General features: G+C 37.2%; 2 protein-coding genes across 7 annotated transcripts; one reads left to right on the top strand and one right to left on the bottom strand.

The window, feature by feature from the left end:
- Positions 1-116: 116 nt before the first annotated feature.
- LOC103932335 lies at positions 117-5,653 on the bottom strand. Of its 3 annotated transcripts, none has more exons than XM_048566175.1 (15): positions 5,560-5,653; positions 5,359-5,406; positions 4,900-4,962; positions 4,569-4,770; positions 4,362-4,436; positions 4,154-4,255; positions 3,934-3,974; positions 3,521-3,634; positions 2,610-2,724; positions 2,299-2,489; positions 2,099-2,215; positions 1,895-1,975; positions 1,506-1,741; positions 1,317-1,356; positions 117-999 (listed from the first exon to the last, which is right to left on the bottom strand). In XM_048566175.1, exons 3-15 carry the CDS (start codon positions 4,951-4,953, stop codon positions 382-384), a joined length of 1,986 nt encoding a protein of 661 aa, XP_048422132.1. In that variant the 5' UTR covers positions 4,954-4,962; positions 5,359-5,406; positions 5,560-5,653; the 3' UTR covers positions 117-381. The 3 variants fall into 3 exon arrangements, with proteins under 3 accessions (XP_048422132.1, XP_048422134.1, XP_048422133.1); XM_048566177.1 differs by having other exon boundaries at positions 4,613-4,770; positions 5,560-5,608; XM_048566176.1 differs by having other exon boundaries at positions 1,506-1,619; positions 2,099-2,220; positions 5,560-5,608.
- Positions 5,654-7,717: 2,064 nt separating this feature from the next.
- On the top strand, positions 7,718-13,061 carry LOC125469105 (acetyl-coenzyme A carboxylase carboxyl transferase subunit alpha, chloroplastic-like). Of its 4 annotated transcripts, none has more exons than XM_048566055.1 (12): positions 7,718-7,988; positions 8,127-8,167; positions 8,765-9,210; positions 9,344-9,418; positions 9,689-9,796; positions 9,900-10,060; positions 10,143-10,257; positions 10,387-10,541; positions 10,714-10,765; positions 10,845-10,913; positions 11,333-11,410; positions 11,919-13,061. In XM_048566055.1, the coding sequence occupies exons 3-12, from the start codon at positions 8,830-8,832 to the stop codon at positions 12,936-12,938; spliced, it is 2,214 nt and encodes a 737-aa protein (XP_048422012.1). In that variant the 5' UTR covers positions 7,718-7,988; positions 8,127-8,167; positions 8,765-8,829; the 3' UTR covers positions 12,939-13,061. The 4 variants fall into 4 exon arrangements, with proteins under 4 accessions (XP_048422012.1, XP_048422013.1, XP_048422011.1 ...); XM_048566054.1 differs by having other exon boundaries at positions 7,719-7,988; positions 8,100-8,167; XM_048566056.1 differs by lacking the exon at positions 8,127-8,167.
- The last annotated feature ends 67 nt before the right edge of the window (positions 13,062-13,128 follow it).

Below are 13,128 nucleotides of genomic sequence, written 5' to 3' on the forward strand. Positions count from 1 at the left end.
TTCCAAAATGTAGTCATTACAGATTAGTAAATATCAAGAGAGACGAACCAACGACCCATTACTAATCATTGTCCTTGATTTGTACATCGCTACCTACTAGCACATCAGGTGTGAGATTTCATTATAAAAAGTCTCAGTGCAATTTGGTAATAAGACCATTATACATCGTATTTTATTTTGTCAATTTTTCGATGTGGAACTTTTTCCATTCTTCAGCAGCACATACGTTGCTAGAAGTTGGAATACATGACTCTTTTTCTCTTTATCTGAATGAAAACATAACTTACAAATCATCAAAACCAAGAATTCTGAGAATCAAAATGTTTCACATTCAACTCTAGAATACAAGAATTAAATCATAAGTCACCCCATTAGAGGAAATCATGCTATAAGAGTATTGGAACGACCCAACCATGGAGGCAACACAACTTGCTGGCACAGTATGAGATCTGAGGTGGTCTTTCCGTGTCGGTCAATCCTTCTAGAGCAGTTTACACCACCGTCAAGAATGTCCCGAACCACAACATTTAGTGATCGGATTCCCCTAACTTCATAAATTTCCACCTTTACATTTTCATGGATCCATTTGTCTCTTTCGTTGATAGCATCCATGTCTGGGAACGAAGACGAGTTTAGAAGGGCTGAGACCACTTGCTTTACCCACTGGGGTGTTACGATCGACTTTAATCTCACTATATCTGGAGGAAAATGAGGGATGATGGAAAAATTCAAGTCATTTCCTTTGTCTCCAGCCCGGACATGTGCTACATCATAGAGTGGAATCTTCCGACCAGATGGAGCAGGAGATTTTGCACTGCCAGAAAATCGGTTATCCAAATTTGTAGAAGAATTGACTTCATTAGAATGTGTCATTGGCAATGCAGACTCATACAGAGGACAGATATTTGTGCCACCTTCAACTCGGATTCCTAAATTACTTGAATCTATCGCTTTGGTGTGCTTTACTGCAGTCCGCCATAGTACGTGTTCCCGCTTGACCTGAAAGATCAGACAAATTTATTTTTTTCTTCAGAATTTCTTCACTTCCACCACATACTGTTATGAGTGTAACAAAAATCTATCACCAATTTGATTGAAAACCTGACCTTATCAGTCAAAACTATTACAAGTTTGGTTAACTTCAAGGGGTACAATAAGGAAAAATGATCAACAAGAAAAAAAGGGGAAGGGGTTTAAAAACTAATAATGACAATACGCTACTTATGGTCAAAGTTTCAAGTTCATCGAATAGGTTGTTGAAAGAAAATCAAAAGGGTTAATAATTGCGGAGGTGAGGAGAGAGAGCAAGGGAATACCAAATATTTTTCAAGGATTATCTCTTTCTTGTGTCCGGTGCTGCATTGATTAAATACAGTATAGTCATGTAACAGATAATTTAAAAGGCTGCCAAGCCACAAAAACGAGAAAGGCGAAGTTCAACTTTCTTAAGCAACAAAATGCTAATTTGGGAGGAAAAATTATGCAAAGCCTGATGCGAAATTTACCTGATACCACCACCACCAGCTGGTCCATTTGTATACAAAGCAGTAAACTCTCTAATAAATTGGACTGCATGTTCCTTTAGCTTGAATAACCCATCCATGCGTAACCTGATGTCGCTAACCATCCGAGATGAAGCATTGTCACTAAGACTGGTTGCCTTCAAGCTATCAAGCCCAATTATATATGAAATTACATGGCTGCTAACACCAGGAATTACTTCTTCAATCCATGATCGAACCTAGTTGATATGGAAACAGGAAATAGCTAAACTGGTTGGAGGTTTCAAGTAAAGCGGAATCAATATGAAGGATGCCATTCGAAAAAGTCAAAACTAACTAAATTTTCACATATTCGCAGAGTCACACAGTTTAAAGGTTTTGAGTTTATCTACCAGAAACTCTGCAGCCTTGGCACGTTTAACGCATTCATATCCGCCGTACGATATTTCTCCCCATCCTTTCCAACCGAAGTCCTGAAAACTAGAAAGTTGAGTATTCGCCAATAACAGTATTAAAGTGCTTACATGCAGAGAAAACTGAACCTTTCAGTTTTTATGCATTTGTTCAAACTTAATCATAAACCACCAGAATCTTACTTTTGGAACCAACCGCAGCAGTTTATCAGGCACTGATACTGCAGATGGTTTTGCTCCAGCACAGATAACCTTACAACTTGATAACGGGTAAAATGAAACATCCCGAATATCAATTGTCTGCACTATAGAACATTATTTTTAGTTTCTTATTTTTCCCCTGTTCTCCATAACAAATGCTTGAATACACTAGTACAACTTACCACGTCAGGAGTAACATAAGCACCTGGATCTCCAACCTCATACAGAAGTTGTTGAGCACAAGTACTTATATTTAAAATTCCACCACTACCCTCTGCCTTCGCCACACATACTTTTCCATCAGAGCTAATTTCAGCATAAGGAAGTGATAAATCCAGGAGCTGAGATAAAGACATATCTCGAGATTTGTCTCCTACAGAAAGAGAAAATGCTTGCATAAAGAAATCACATGAACAAAAAAAAATAAGTTGTAATTCTATCTTAGTAACTCCATACTGTGCTAAGGTGGAGTTTAACAAAAATAAAAAATCACCTGGATGCATGAAGTAGCCTCCTGTTAGTTGACAGCCACACTCTAGAAGATGGCCTGCCAGAGACCCCTGTGCTAGCTGCTCCAGATTGTCCCAGTTCCAACCGAGTTCGTAGATCTAATCAATACCCCAGTAATATCATTCAGCATTCCTTCTCAAAGGAAATAAGTACAGAAATAGTAACCAAGCAAGAGGACTAAATATTTTATAGAATCATTAGTATTAAAATATAATTTCAGATAAAGATAGAATTACTCCAAGCAATTAGGCCAACAGTACAAATAATCAGTGTGTCTTTGAGCATATACTTCATTAGCTCACATAATTTTACCACAAAAAGAAAAATTTGATTTTGTTCAATCACTGCAGTCCATTTTGATAAAACTATAAGGTACTCATCTTTTCCTAAAAAAACTTCAACAATATTTCATCTTTTATAACATATGATCATAAAGGACCGATAGACGATATGACCTTTATATCAGTCAACAGATAATATGACCTTTTGTAGTTCATTACTGCAGGACCAAATATAAACTATACGTCTTATGGTTGAAAAGATTTAAGTAACCATCGCAATAAGTATCAAAGGCTTCATTTACTTGAATTAATGACCAAGACTACTTTTCCTCTGAGAAAACTGATTAAGGATTTAGCATACAGAATTTGAGCAATAAAGCAAGCTTGAGAAAAGGTATAGATGTACACATTTTACTAAACAAGGTACATTTTTTTTTTCTTTCATTTTTTTTCAGAATAAACTCCAGCACTAAGTGTCATGTGGTGGTAACTGGTAAGTGCACTCATTCTGCCCGCTCAATGCTTGGCTTTGAGTTGCACACCCCTCACACAAGGCTATGATATTTTTCCTAGAAACAATAAAAGATATATCCTAAGCGGTCAAATTTCTTACCATAGGTGCTAAAAATAAGGCAGCATCTGCAACCCGTGAAGTAATTATTACATTTGGTTGATACTTTTCCAAACATTCGACAATTGGAGCTGCTCCCAGATACGTGCTAATACCCTTCAGGAATTAGAACAAAATATGAGGTCTACTGTTTACAAGTACAATATAAAAGGAAAAGAGAACAGGAATCAATCTCTATTAGTCAAACCCACTCTTCATATGATTCACAAGAAACATAATATTAACACTAGTTTGCACGCTTCACATGATTTCTGGAGTAAAATGCTCATGGAAAGAAAGGATTCCCACAATTGTGTTACTAACATGTGATGGCATCAGAAAACAAAAAACAAAAAACATTGCCTATACACAAATCATGAACGAACGAAAGTTATGCAAGAGTATAAGGTTCTTACACCTTCCATGATATATGACTTCTCATGAGAGGATCCTGAACCTACATAGACAATTGAAACATGTGTATTGTAAGAAATGGATTGTCTTTATATAAAACGGGAAAAAGTGTAATTCAATCCTGTAATAAGCCTCTGTTGAAATAAGGACTGTGTCATACTTGGTCTGTAGGAAACCGCATATCGTTATATATTTGATTTAGAAAAGTTCACTACTAATTACCTGTGTTTGTAATAGAAACCTCATGAGCCACAGCAACAGAAATGTTCAGCCCCAAGCTGCCGGCGATCTCTATAACCTTCTCTTGTGCGCCATGTGGATCCACTTGCCACAAAAACAAAGGAAAATATTCAGACAAATAAAAAGCTCCACTTAGCAGAAATTTGTAGTCAAGAGAAAAAGTTAGAATTTTGCAGACTGCATTTCTCACTTGCACCCATGTTGGTGATTATGCAGGTTTCACTCTCAACAGCCAAAGGTAGAAGCAACCGCATCCAATCAGAAACTGCAGAGTCATTGAAATGTACCAGAGGATGACCAACAGAAGCAAGTGGCAAATGTTAACCAAAATAATTAACATAAACCTAATTAATAAATGAAGAAGATCATAAGGCATCTATGAATAACAGATACATACTCCTAGAGTCATAACCATCACCACCCGACACCATAACTTGATACCTCTCGGCAAGAGTACGTTCTGCTAGACATTCAAGCACGATATAGTTCAGCTCCTTGACCCTCTGTAGCAATTTAAGAGCTGCCAAAGGCCTGTCACCTCCAAACCCAGCCCCACAGCCAATGTAAACCTTGTCTCTTCTTTTCTCAGGATTATCTCTCTACAATTCAAACTCAACATAATCAACTCTCCTAGTCTTAATTTAATTAGCCAGAAAGATTTTGAATATGAGAATATTTAAGGCAAACAAAATTGAAAAAAAAAAAAAAATGAAAGAAGTAAAACTAACCAGCTTGATCGCACAATTATGAATCTCATCTCCTCCCCGAACTTCCATTGTCATCTGCAAGTGCTGCAATAGAATCATCGAAAACAGTTAGTATTGATGATATGGTGTTATTGCATATTCTAGTGATTTTCAATTTAGCGTGCTGTATTACCAAAGAATCAAATAAAGCAAAAATTCCTGAAGTGTGACACCCCAACAATCAAATAAGGATGATAAAGACAATAACTTTGACACACTAATCCGAAAATTACCGGACAAAAACACCATCAAACCAGTCATGCTCCAAATTCACTCATTAAAACTTTTCAAAAACATTTCACCAGAATCACCAAAAAGTAAAACCCAGATATTTACAGAATCAAGTTATCAAATTTAATCACAACTCCAAGAATATGAGACATATTAAACAAAACCCAGCAGTTATATCTTCCAAGTGATCAAATTATGCAACAGGGTTACCTTCAGTTTCAGGTTTTCAGCTCAAGAAATGAACTCGGTTCAGTGTGCCTAAATTGACAAGACAAAAATTGATTCAGAAACAATAAACTCAGATAAGTAAAGCTCATAAAAAGAACAGAATTTAATCCAATCAGTTAACTATTTGATGCAATAAAACATGAAGTCAAATTTTGTTCTTGCAAAAGAGAAAGATGCTCTCACCTGCAAAGCTTGAAGAAGGGAGGTGCAGCAAAACTTATGCAAATGAAATGATTCGGTCTGCGTGTAAAGTGGAAGTATTTATATTTGATATTTGGCCTTTGCTTGCGCTCTAGTTTTTGCACCATTCTAGTTTTGTTATATTCCTAGGGTCCCACACTCCATTGCAAAATTCCAAATTGATACGCTTAATCCCAATCTTATATACTTTGTTTCTAGCTGTAGCTTTTTGAACATATCTTTGATCTGTGACAATGTGTCAAAGGACCCTCTTGCGCTGGCGTAGCTAGAAATTTTGGGTGTTTCTGTTTGATAGTATTAGTTGCAGGGGTAACTAGGAGCTGGTCAGTGGTAAAAGACAGATTGCAAAGTTTTATTCAAATTAAAAATTAAAGGTTTTAGATTCGAAATCTATTACTGATATGGAAGTAGGAAGTTAGATTCGTGGTCAATAGAGGTTGAAATGCCTCAGTGAGTGTTCCCAACCCTGATTGTTCCTCTCTTTTTTTAAGTATTAGTTGTAGGGTACGAAAACCGAAGTGAAATGGTTTGTTCGAAAACCGAATCGAACGGTATGGGAAGGGAAAAGAACAGAGAAACCGAACCATTTCGTTGAAATGTTTTCGGTTTTTCGGGTTGGAATCGAAAAAGGGCCTTCAGCCCAGTTTTGTTGGGCTTCTGATTTGAAGTTATTCTTCAGCCCAATTTTGTTGGGCTTCTCAATGTTTTCAGTTTTATTTGGCCAATTCACTTGCAAAATTCTACAACTTAGTTTGAGCAATTTTTATAGACTGCCACTTTGTTTAAAAAAATTGGCACAAGAGTTCATTATCATATGGAATATAGGATACTAATTACTATACAAGCAGATTATCAAATTACATGCAACCAAAATCCAAAAAAAAATTGATTTATTTAGAGAAAAAAAAATATTGAGAAGAAAGAGATAGAATGCTCACGTGAGTTCCACGAAAAGCTTTTCAGATATTTAAATACTTGCTACTTGTAAGCAGTCCTCGAACCTATAAATAGCTCTTTCTGAAGATGCACTTTACACACATTCAGACTAAAAGTGACCTATATATCTTTGGCTAGAGAAAAAAAAAATATTGAGAAGAAAGAGATAGAATGCTCACGTGAATTCCACGAAAAGCTTTTCAGATATTTAAATACTTGCTACTTGTAAGTAGCCCTCGAATCTATAAATAGCTCTTTCTGAATATGCACTTTACACACATTCATACTAAAAGTGACCTATATATCTTTGGCTAGAGATGGCTAATATAATCTATATGACTTGAATTCTTTTTTGGTTAAACCTATACTGTCAAATTGAGAATATCTCTTTCGACAAAGTGAAAATGTGAGCCCTACCATATCAAATGGCTAATCACCTCTTCCCACACTATCGATGTTGATGGTATCAAAAAACAATTTTACCGTATCCAAATTTTCTGAATGTTGTGATGCCTCATCCATCGAATGGCAAGGACCAGTCTTAGGAATGGGCATCAATCTGACTGAATTCATGATGTAGAGTTCGAATTGTAGTGGCCGATTTGGTTTGGTTTTGACTAAAGAAAGCAATCATTGGGTGGAAAAAGAATCCCTTAACTTCCAGGGCCGTCCAACACTTGCATCTATCTAAGAATGTTAACATAAAACGCGTCTATTATTATTCTTTATACCACTTAATACTATGGTCTAGTATTATTATTTTTCACTTGTAAGTGAGAGGTATTAGGTTCAATTTTCGCCAAAGACGAGTTTGAACCACATTATTGCTAATCCATTGTGAGGCCAAGTCCACCCTCTCCTTTTAGTATAGATAATATCGTTTATTAAAAAAAATAAAATTCATAACACGCGTACGGTATCACTATAATGTCTTGTGCAGATTATGTATTCACATAATGTATTATTTGAAAAAAAATTAAAATTTCACTATAAAATTAATTGAATATATAAGAAATAACGTAATTATTTATAAACATATACATGATCTCTAATTACGTGGAATTCATTGTCAACTTTACCGACTCCATTGCCTCAATGACGGTATATATACATAGTTTTTCTTTTAGTAGGCCCCGATGTAGGTGGAAGTGTTATCCTCATCTCATTAGACGATGGGCGTATCTTCTCCACGCAGCATTGCATATCCTATCCAATCCACCTTCAAAGTTCAAAGCACGTGCATCACACCTCCCAATCACCTTTTTCCACCTCCGTCTAGACCTGCTCTGCCACTGTCCCACTTTACCGGGATTTAGCAGCCAACCTGTAACTGGCAACGGAAAAAAACAGTAAAAAATTTGCCAACATTCTCTTCTTCAATTTTTGTTTTTCTGAAAACGTCTTGCTACAGAAGTTTATCTGGATTGTTGGCGCTAAAAAGTCAAGACCTTTGCAGTTTTTGCTTAAGTTCTAAGGTACCCATATGCTTATTTCTTGTTTGGTTTCTCAGAAAATTGAGTAAAAGCAGAAAGGAAGAAAATTTGATGGTTTTTAATGTGCCCTTTTGATTATTTTTTGTGTTTTAGATGAAAATGTTTGAGCTTTTGAAGCAGGACTTAATACGCATGGGAATTAAGTGGTTTTGGATGCAGTGGTAAGCTCATGAACTTGAATTCTGAATGTGTATTATGTATATATTGATGGAGTAGTGAGGTTGTTAATTAATTATTTTATGTCCTAATTAGGGACTTGTTTAAATTGGGCACTTCTCATAGCCCTTTATCTAGACAAATTGAGTGATGGATGCTGATTGTTTATTGCTTTTCCAGCTTGGCCTTATCTGGTTGTTGGTTCCTTTTACTTTTTCTTCTTTTAAGTTTACCTGACTTTTCCAATTGAAGCCCTCATTGTAACTCTTTCATTAGGGAAGATCTGGCTCTGGTGAGAATTCAGGTCCCCTTTTGCTTGGATTTCCAAAGGCGAAGGGCATTCTTGATTATGAAACAAATTTGCAATACATTCGCAGTTAATCTAAAAATTTCATTGTTATCTTCAAATTTTGTGTGCTTAGTTTGTGATTGTTGGTCGTTTGCTTTTCTTTCGCTAGTAACATGAAAAAGTGTTTCCGTTTGCCCTCTTTGGTATTCATGTGTCGGAAACAGGCAAATGAATCAAAGCTTTTCTGATTCACTAGTTTGTTCCGTCGGTCTGTACTAATTTCAAAGAAACTTGCATTTTTGTGTAAATGCAGAGTGCAGCATGTGAAAATTTGGCAGGTGATGTATTGATTTAGAAGGTAGTGAGTTGTTTAATGAGATGACTACCCTATCACTAATTGCTGGAAATTGTGGAAGAAGAAGCGGAGGAGAAGATCGTGGATTAGAATTGTTCCATCCGTTTTCAGGAAAGGATCTTTTTGCTAGTGAATTGCTTAGAAGTTCTTTTACAAGGGCAAATGGAATCAGGTCCAAGGATTTGGAAGTTCATAGGATTAGAAACCAGAGCAAGTTTCATGTTAGCGCGAAAATTAAAAAGGGGAAGAACTATGATTATCCATGGCCTCATGATATCGATCCAAACATCAGCAGTGGCCACTTGAGTTACCTGTCTCATTTCAAGCCTCTGACTGAGAAACCAAAGCAAGTTACCCTACCATTCGAGAAGCCACTTGTTGATCTCGAGAAAAAGATTAATGAGGTTTGTTGCTGTCATGATTTTATTGTTACCTAGAGCATATTCTGCATAATATTGAACCGGTAAAATGAACAACCAGCTTATACTTTGAGCCCTTTTTCAAATTTTTGGCGTTTATTCGATCCTCTTCGTGCAGATACGTGGAATGGCTGATGAAACTGGTCTGGACTTCAGCGATCAAATTGCTGCACTGGAGAACAAGTATCAACAGGTAGAGAATTCAAGTCCGGCAATCCCTACTATTTGTCAAAGTTGCTTCTCGGAGTGAAATTGCATGAGCTGTGTGAGAAATTCACATTTGACTTCATCCTTAAGTTGTTCGAAATAATTTCAAACTTGGCATAAGTGTTTGATCATATATCTGGCTCTGCTGAGAAGATTTTGACTCATTGAACTATATCAGAATTCACAATAAATTCATACATTTTATCGGTAATATCTTAATGATGCGGCTTCCAATCCTTCTTTACTTCAAGTTCAGGCCCTGAAGGACTTATACAAACATTTGACACCGATCCAACGGCTATCTATCGCTCGACATCCCAACAGACCGACAGTTCTTGATCATATTTTGAACATTACAGAGAAGGTAGTTGGTGATATACATCAGATTAGAACTTCCGTTTGTATGACTGCATAACAATTAGTAATCAGAGCTCTTACTTTTTTCTCTCAAAACGAAAATGTTATAGTGGGTGGAACTACATGGAGATCGTGCTGGCTATGATGATCCGGCTATTGTGACAGGTCTTGGGAGCATGGATGGCAAATCCTACATGTTTATAGGTCATCAGAAAGGTAGAAACACCAAGGAGAACATTGCTCGCAACTTTGCAATGCCAACTCCTCACGGGTATGTTTCAAGTATATTTTCATTAGGTTACTAGTTAGAACATACTTTGAACCATGTTTTGTTGAGCATACTTTGCAAGCAGCTATCGGAAGGCTCTCAGAATGATGAAATATGCCGATCATCACGGATTTCCTATTGTTACGTTTGTTGACACTCCTGGGGCCTTTGCTGATCTCAAATCTGAGGAACTTGGTCAAGTGAGTATGCAACTTTTCTACTTAATTTGCAAATTCCCATCAATAGTTCATCTTTTTTCGGAAGGACCATTTCTTTACTTTGTCAACATGTTACCACAGAATAAACATTTTCACTTTTTCTTTATGCAGGGTGAGGCAATAGCACAGAATTTGAGGACTATGTTTGGCCTGAAGGTGCCCATTATAACGGTTGTAACTGGAGAAGGCGGTTCAGGTGGCGCTCTAGCCATTGCCTGTTCCAATAAACTGTTTATGCTGGAGAACTCTGCTTTCTATGTTGCAAGGTGATACTACCTTCCTTCACTTGGTCCACTTCTCCAACATTGTTACTTAAGAAGGATAATTTTACGAAACATTAGAATAGAGGGGTGCTTTAAGTTTTGATCATCGTCCCTTTCCAGACCTGATGCCATGGTTTCTGTAACATATTTCTTGTGCCTTTGTTTCTCGGGGCAGCCCTGAAGCATGTGCTGCAATATTGTGGAAATCTTCCCAAGCAGCTCCTAAGGTATTAGAAGTCTTGACGTATGAGCGTATTCGGGATTAGGCCTTTTCTTAAATCATAACGTAGTTCTGAAAATGTTTAGGCAGCAGAAAAACTAAGGATAACGGCTCAAGAGCATTACAGACTGAAAATTGCCGATGGGATCATTCCTGTAAGTGTTTTTCCTTCATGAATCATACATCGTCTTATTAATATGACAATGTGAGGTGAGAAAACAAATGCTGCCACTAACTCTCAGCAGTTGGAATTTTTATGATATGATAAGCCGTTTTCTCCTCCCCTTCCTTGTTCTTCAATCTTCTTCTTTCTTCTTTCAAGCTCTTACGATTTCTTCATTTTTTTTGAATTACAAGATCACAATTTCTACTTTCTTTGTAGTGGTATAGAGCTTTGAAGTATTGCCATGAAAATATGAGTTTCATGCGTGCACTATTAATTTCCAAGTGAAAACTTTATGGGAAATTAATGCACTTTTTGTTTACTGTGTTTAAATTGACGACAAACTAATAAGCCACAACTAGTTTATGGTGTTCTATTTGGTTGTTATCGATGCTGTGGCTGCTGTTACAGGAGCCTCTTGGTGGCGCGCATGCTGATCCTGCATGGACTTCCCAACAAATTAAGACAACAATCACACAGGCAATAAAGGTAAGTTAAATTTTCATATCTTCTCACAGAGATAGGGTAAAAAACAAAAGAAGAAATCTTCCCTCTAAATAGTTCTTGTTTTAGTTTGGCCATTTTTCACTTTCCTTTCTGTTTAATTTATCGGAATCCCCCAGAGACCTCTTTCGGAAAAAGTTTGCCCATGTCCGCTCATGTTGGTATTTCTTTCAATGCTTCAAAGAATTATGCATGGATTTTCTTAGAAGGAGAGCAAACTTATCAAGTTGATCATTTATTCGATAATTTTAACCACGACTCCTGTCTGCATAATTATTTTGGTAAATATGGCTCTTTCATAAGTAAGATATATCGAGTCCAGATTGGTTCTATATAAATAAAAGATAGTGTGCACATCACCATGTCCTTGTATCATGTGTTGCACTTGCACACTCCATGCCTTAGTCAAACACAGTAAAAACTGCTCTGTGTGTCCTCAAATCACGGGTGTTTCCGTTCATTTATCTCTTACCTCTATATTAAATGTACCTAGGAACTGGAAAAAATGAATACAGAGGAGTTGCTTCAGCATCGGAGGCTTAAATTCCGGTCAATAGGAGGTTATCAAGAAGGCATTCCAGTGGAACCGAAGAGGAAACGCAACATGAAGCCCTCCGAAGTTAACATGCCAAAGGCTGCTGACTTAGAGTCAGAAATTGAGAATTTAAAAAAGAAGATCCTGGAAGCAAAGGGACCATCCGATCCTGTTACGATCCAAACAATTGAAAAACTGAAGCAAGACGTAGACAAAGAGATGACGAATGCATTTATTTCGATGGGTTTGCAAGAGAAACTCGAGGCAGTGAAGTTGGAATTATCTAAAGCCTCAGAACACACACCAAGTCAGCCCCTTAACCGTAATTTGAAGGAGAAAGTTGACAAAATCATGCAGGAGTTTAACCATAACTTGTCGCAGCCAGGGGCATACCTTGGCTTAAAGCAGAAGCTTGAAAAGCTAAACATTGTTAGCAGGCTTATAGAGGTAGAGGAGAGAAAACAGAAGCTGAAGGCCGAGATTAATCAGAGAATCCCAGCCGAGCTAAAACAGAAGATGGAACTTTTGAAGAATGCTCGAGAAAAGGCATCGAAAGGGGAAGCAACGGATAAGGACTTGATGGAAGAAGTAGAGGGGGTTGAGAAAGAGCTTATGGAGGTCCTAAAGTCAGCTAACTTGGAGGTTGTCGGCGTGACAAAGAAAAATGTGGTGACTGCTCCTCCAGAGCTGAAGGAGAAGATTGTAAAGGCAAACGCCGAGATTTATGAGGAGATTGAGAGAGTTGTGAATGAAGCCGGTATTAGTGGAAGAATAGAGGAGTTGAGGGCGGATATAGCAAAAGGCTCATCAAGTTCAGAAGAAAGAAAAAAAGCAGAAGCGAAGATAAAGGAGGAGATTCTTGCTGCTTTGAATGTAGAAGCACTAAAAGCAAAGGTGGAGAGGTTGACAGTGGAAGTAGGCCTTCCTAATGAAATTGATGCAGAAGGTAAGATTAGTGCTGAAAATGGCAAATTTTAGTGTGTCCCAATTTACTATTAAAAGAAGAAGAAGTTGTTAGTCCATCTATATAATTGCTACAGTTGGAATTCTCGAATATGCGTTGTTCCTAAATAGCGAATGAATTATGGGGTGTTGTGACCATCTGTATGAGTGATGCAACAACTCAAATTGGATGTTGTGAGTCCATTAATACGAGTGCGACAACTAG

Source organism: the organism of the source record quoted next, unplaced genomic scaffold (genome assembly GCF_019419815.1).
Source record: "Pyrus x bretschneideri cultivar Hongxiangsu unplaced genomic scaffold, Pyrus_bretschneideri_v1 Contig40, whole genome shotgun sequence".
NCBI classification, from domain to species: Eukaryota; Viridiplantae; Streptophyta; class Magnoliopsida; order Rosales; family Rosaceae; genus Pyrus; species Pyrus x bretschneideri.

What these genes read in the sequence shown, in the direction of transcription:
- LOC103932335 (XM_048566175.1), bottom strand. Translation starts at nt 4,953, where the DNA reads ATGACAATGGAAGTTCGGGGAGGAGATGAGATTCATAATTGTGCGATC. An exon ending in AATCACCAACATGGGTGCAA is followed by an intron (nt 4,256 to 4,361) that starts GTGAGAAATGCA and finishes TTTTGTGGCAAG; the next exon opens with TGGATCCACATGGCGCACAA. An exon ending in TGCTGCGGTTGGTTCCAAAA is followed by an intron (nt 1,976 to 2,098) that starts GTAAGATTCTGG and finishes TCTAGTTTTCAG; the next exon opens with GACTTCGGTTGGAAAGGATG.
- LOC125469105 (XM_048566055.1), top strand. Translation starts at nt 8,830, where the DNA reads ATGACTACCCTATCACTAATTGCTGGAAATTGTGGAAGAAGAAGCGGA. An exon ending in TTTTGAACATTACAGAGAAG is followed by an intron (nt 9,797 to 9,899) that starts GTAGTTGGTGAT and finishes AAAATGTTATAG; the next exon opens with TGGGTGGAACTACATGGAGA. An exon ending in GCAATGCCAACTCCTCACGG is followed by an intron (nt 10,061 to 10,142) that starts GTATGTTTCAAG and finishes CTTTGCAAGCAG; the next exon opens with CTATCGGAAGGCTCTCAGAA.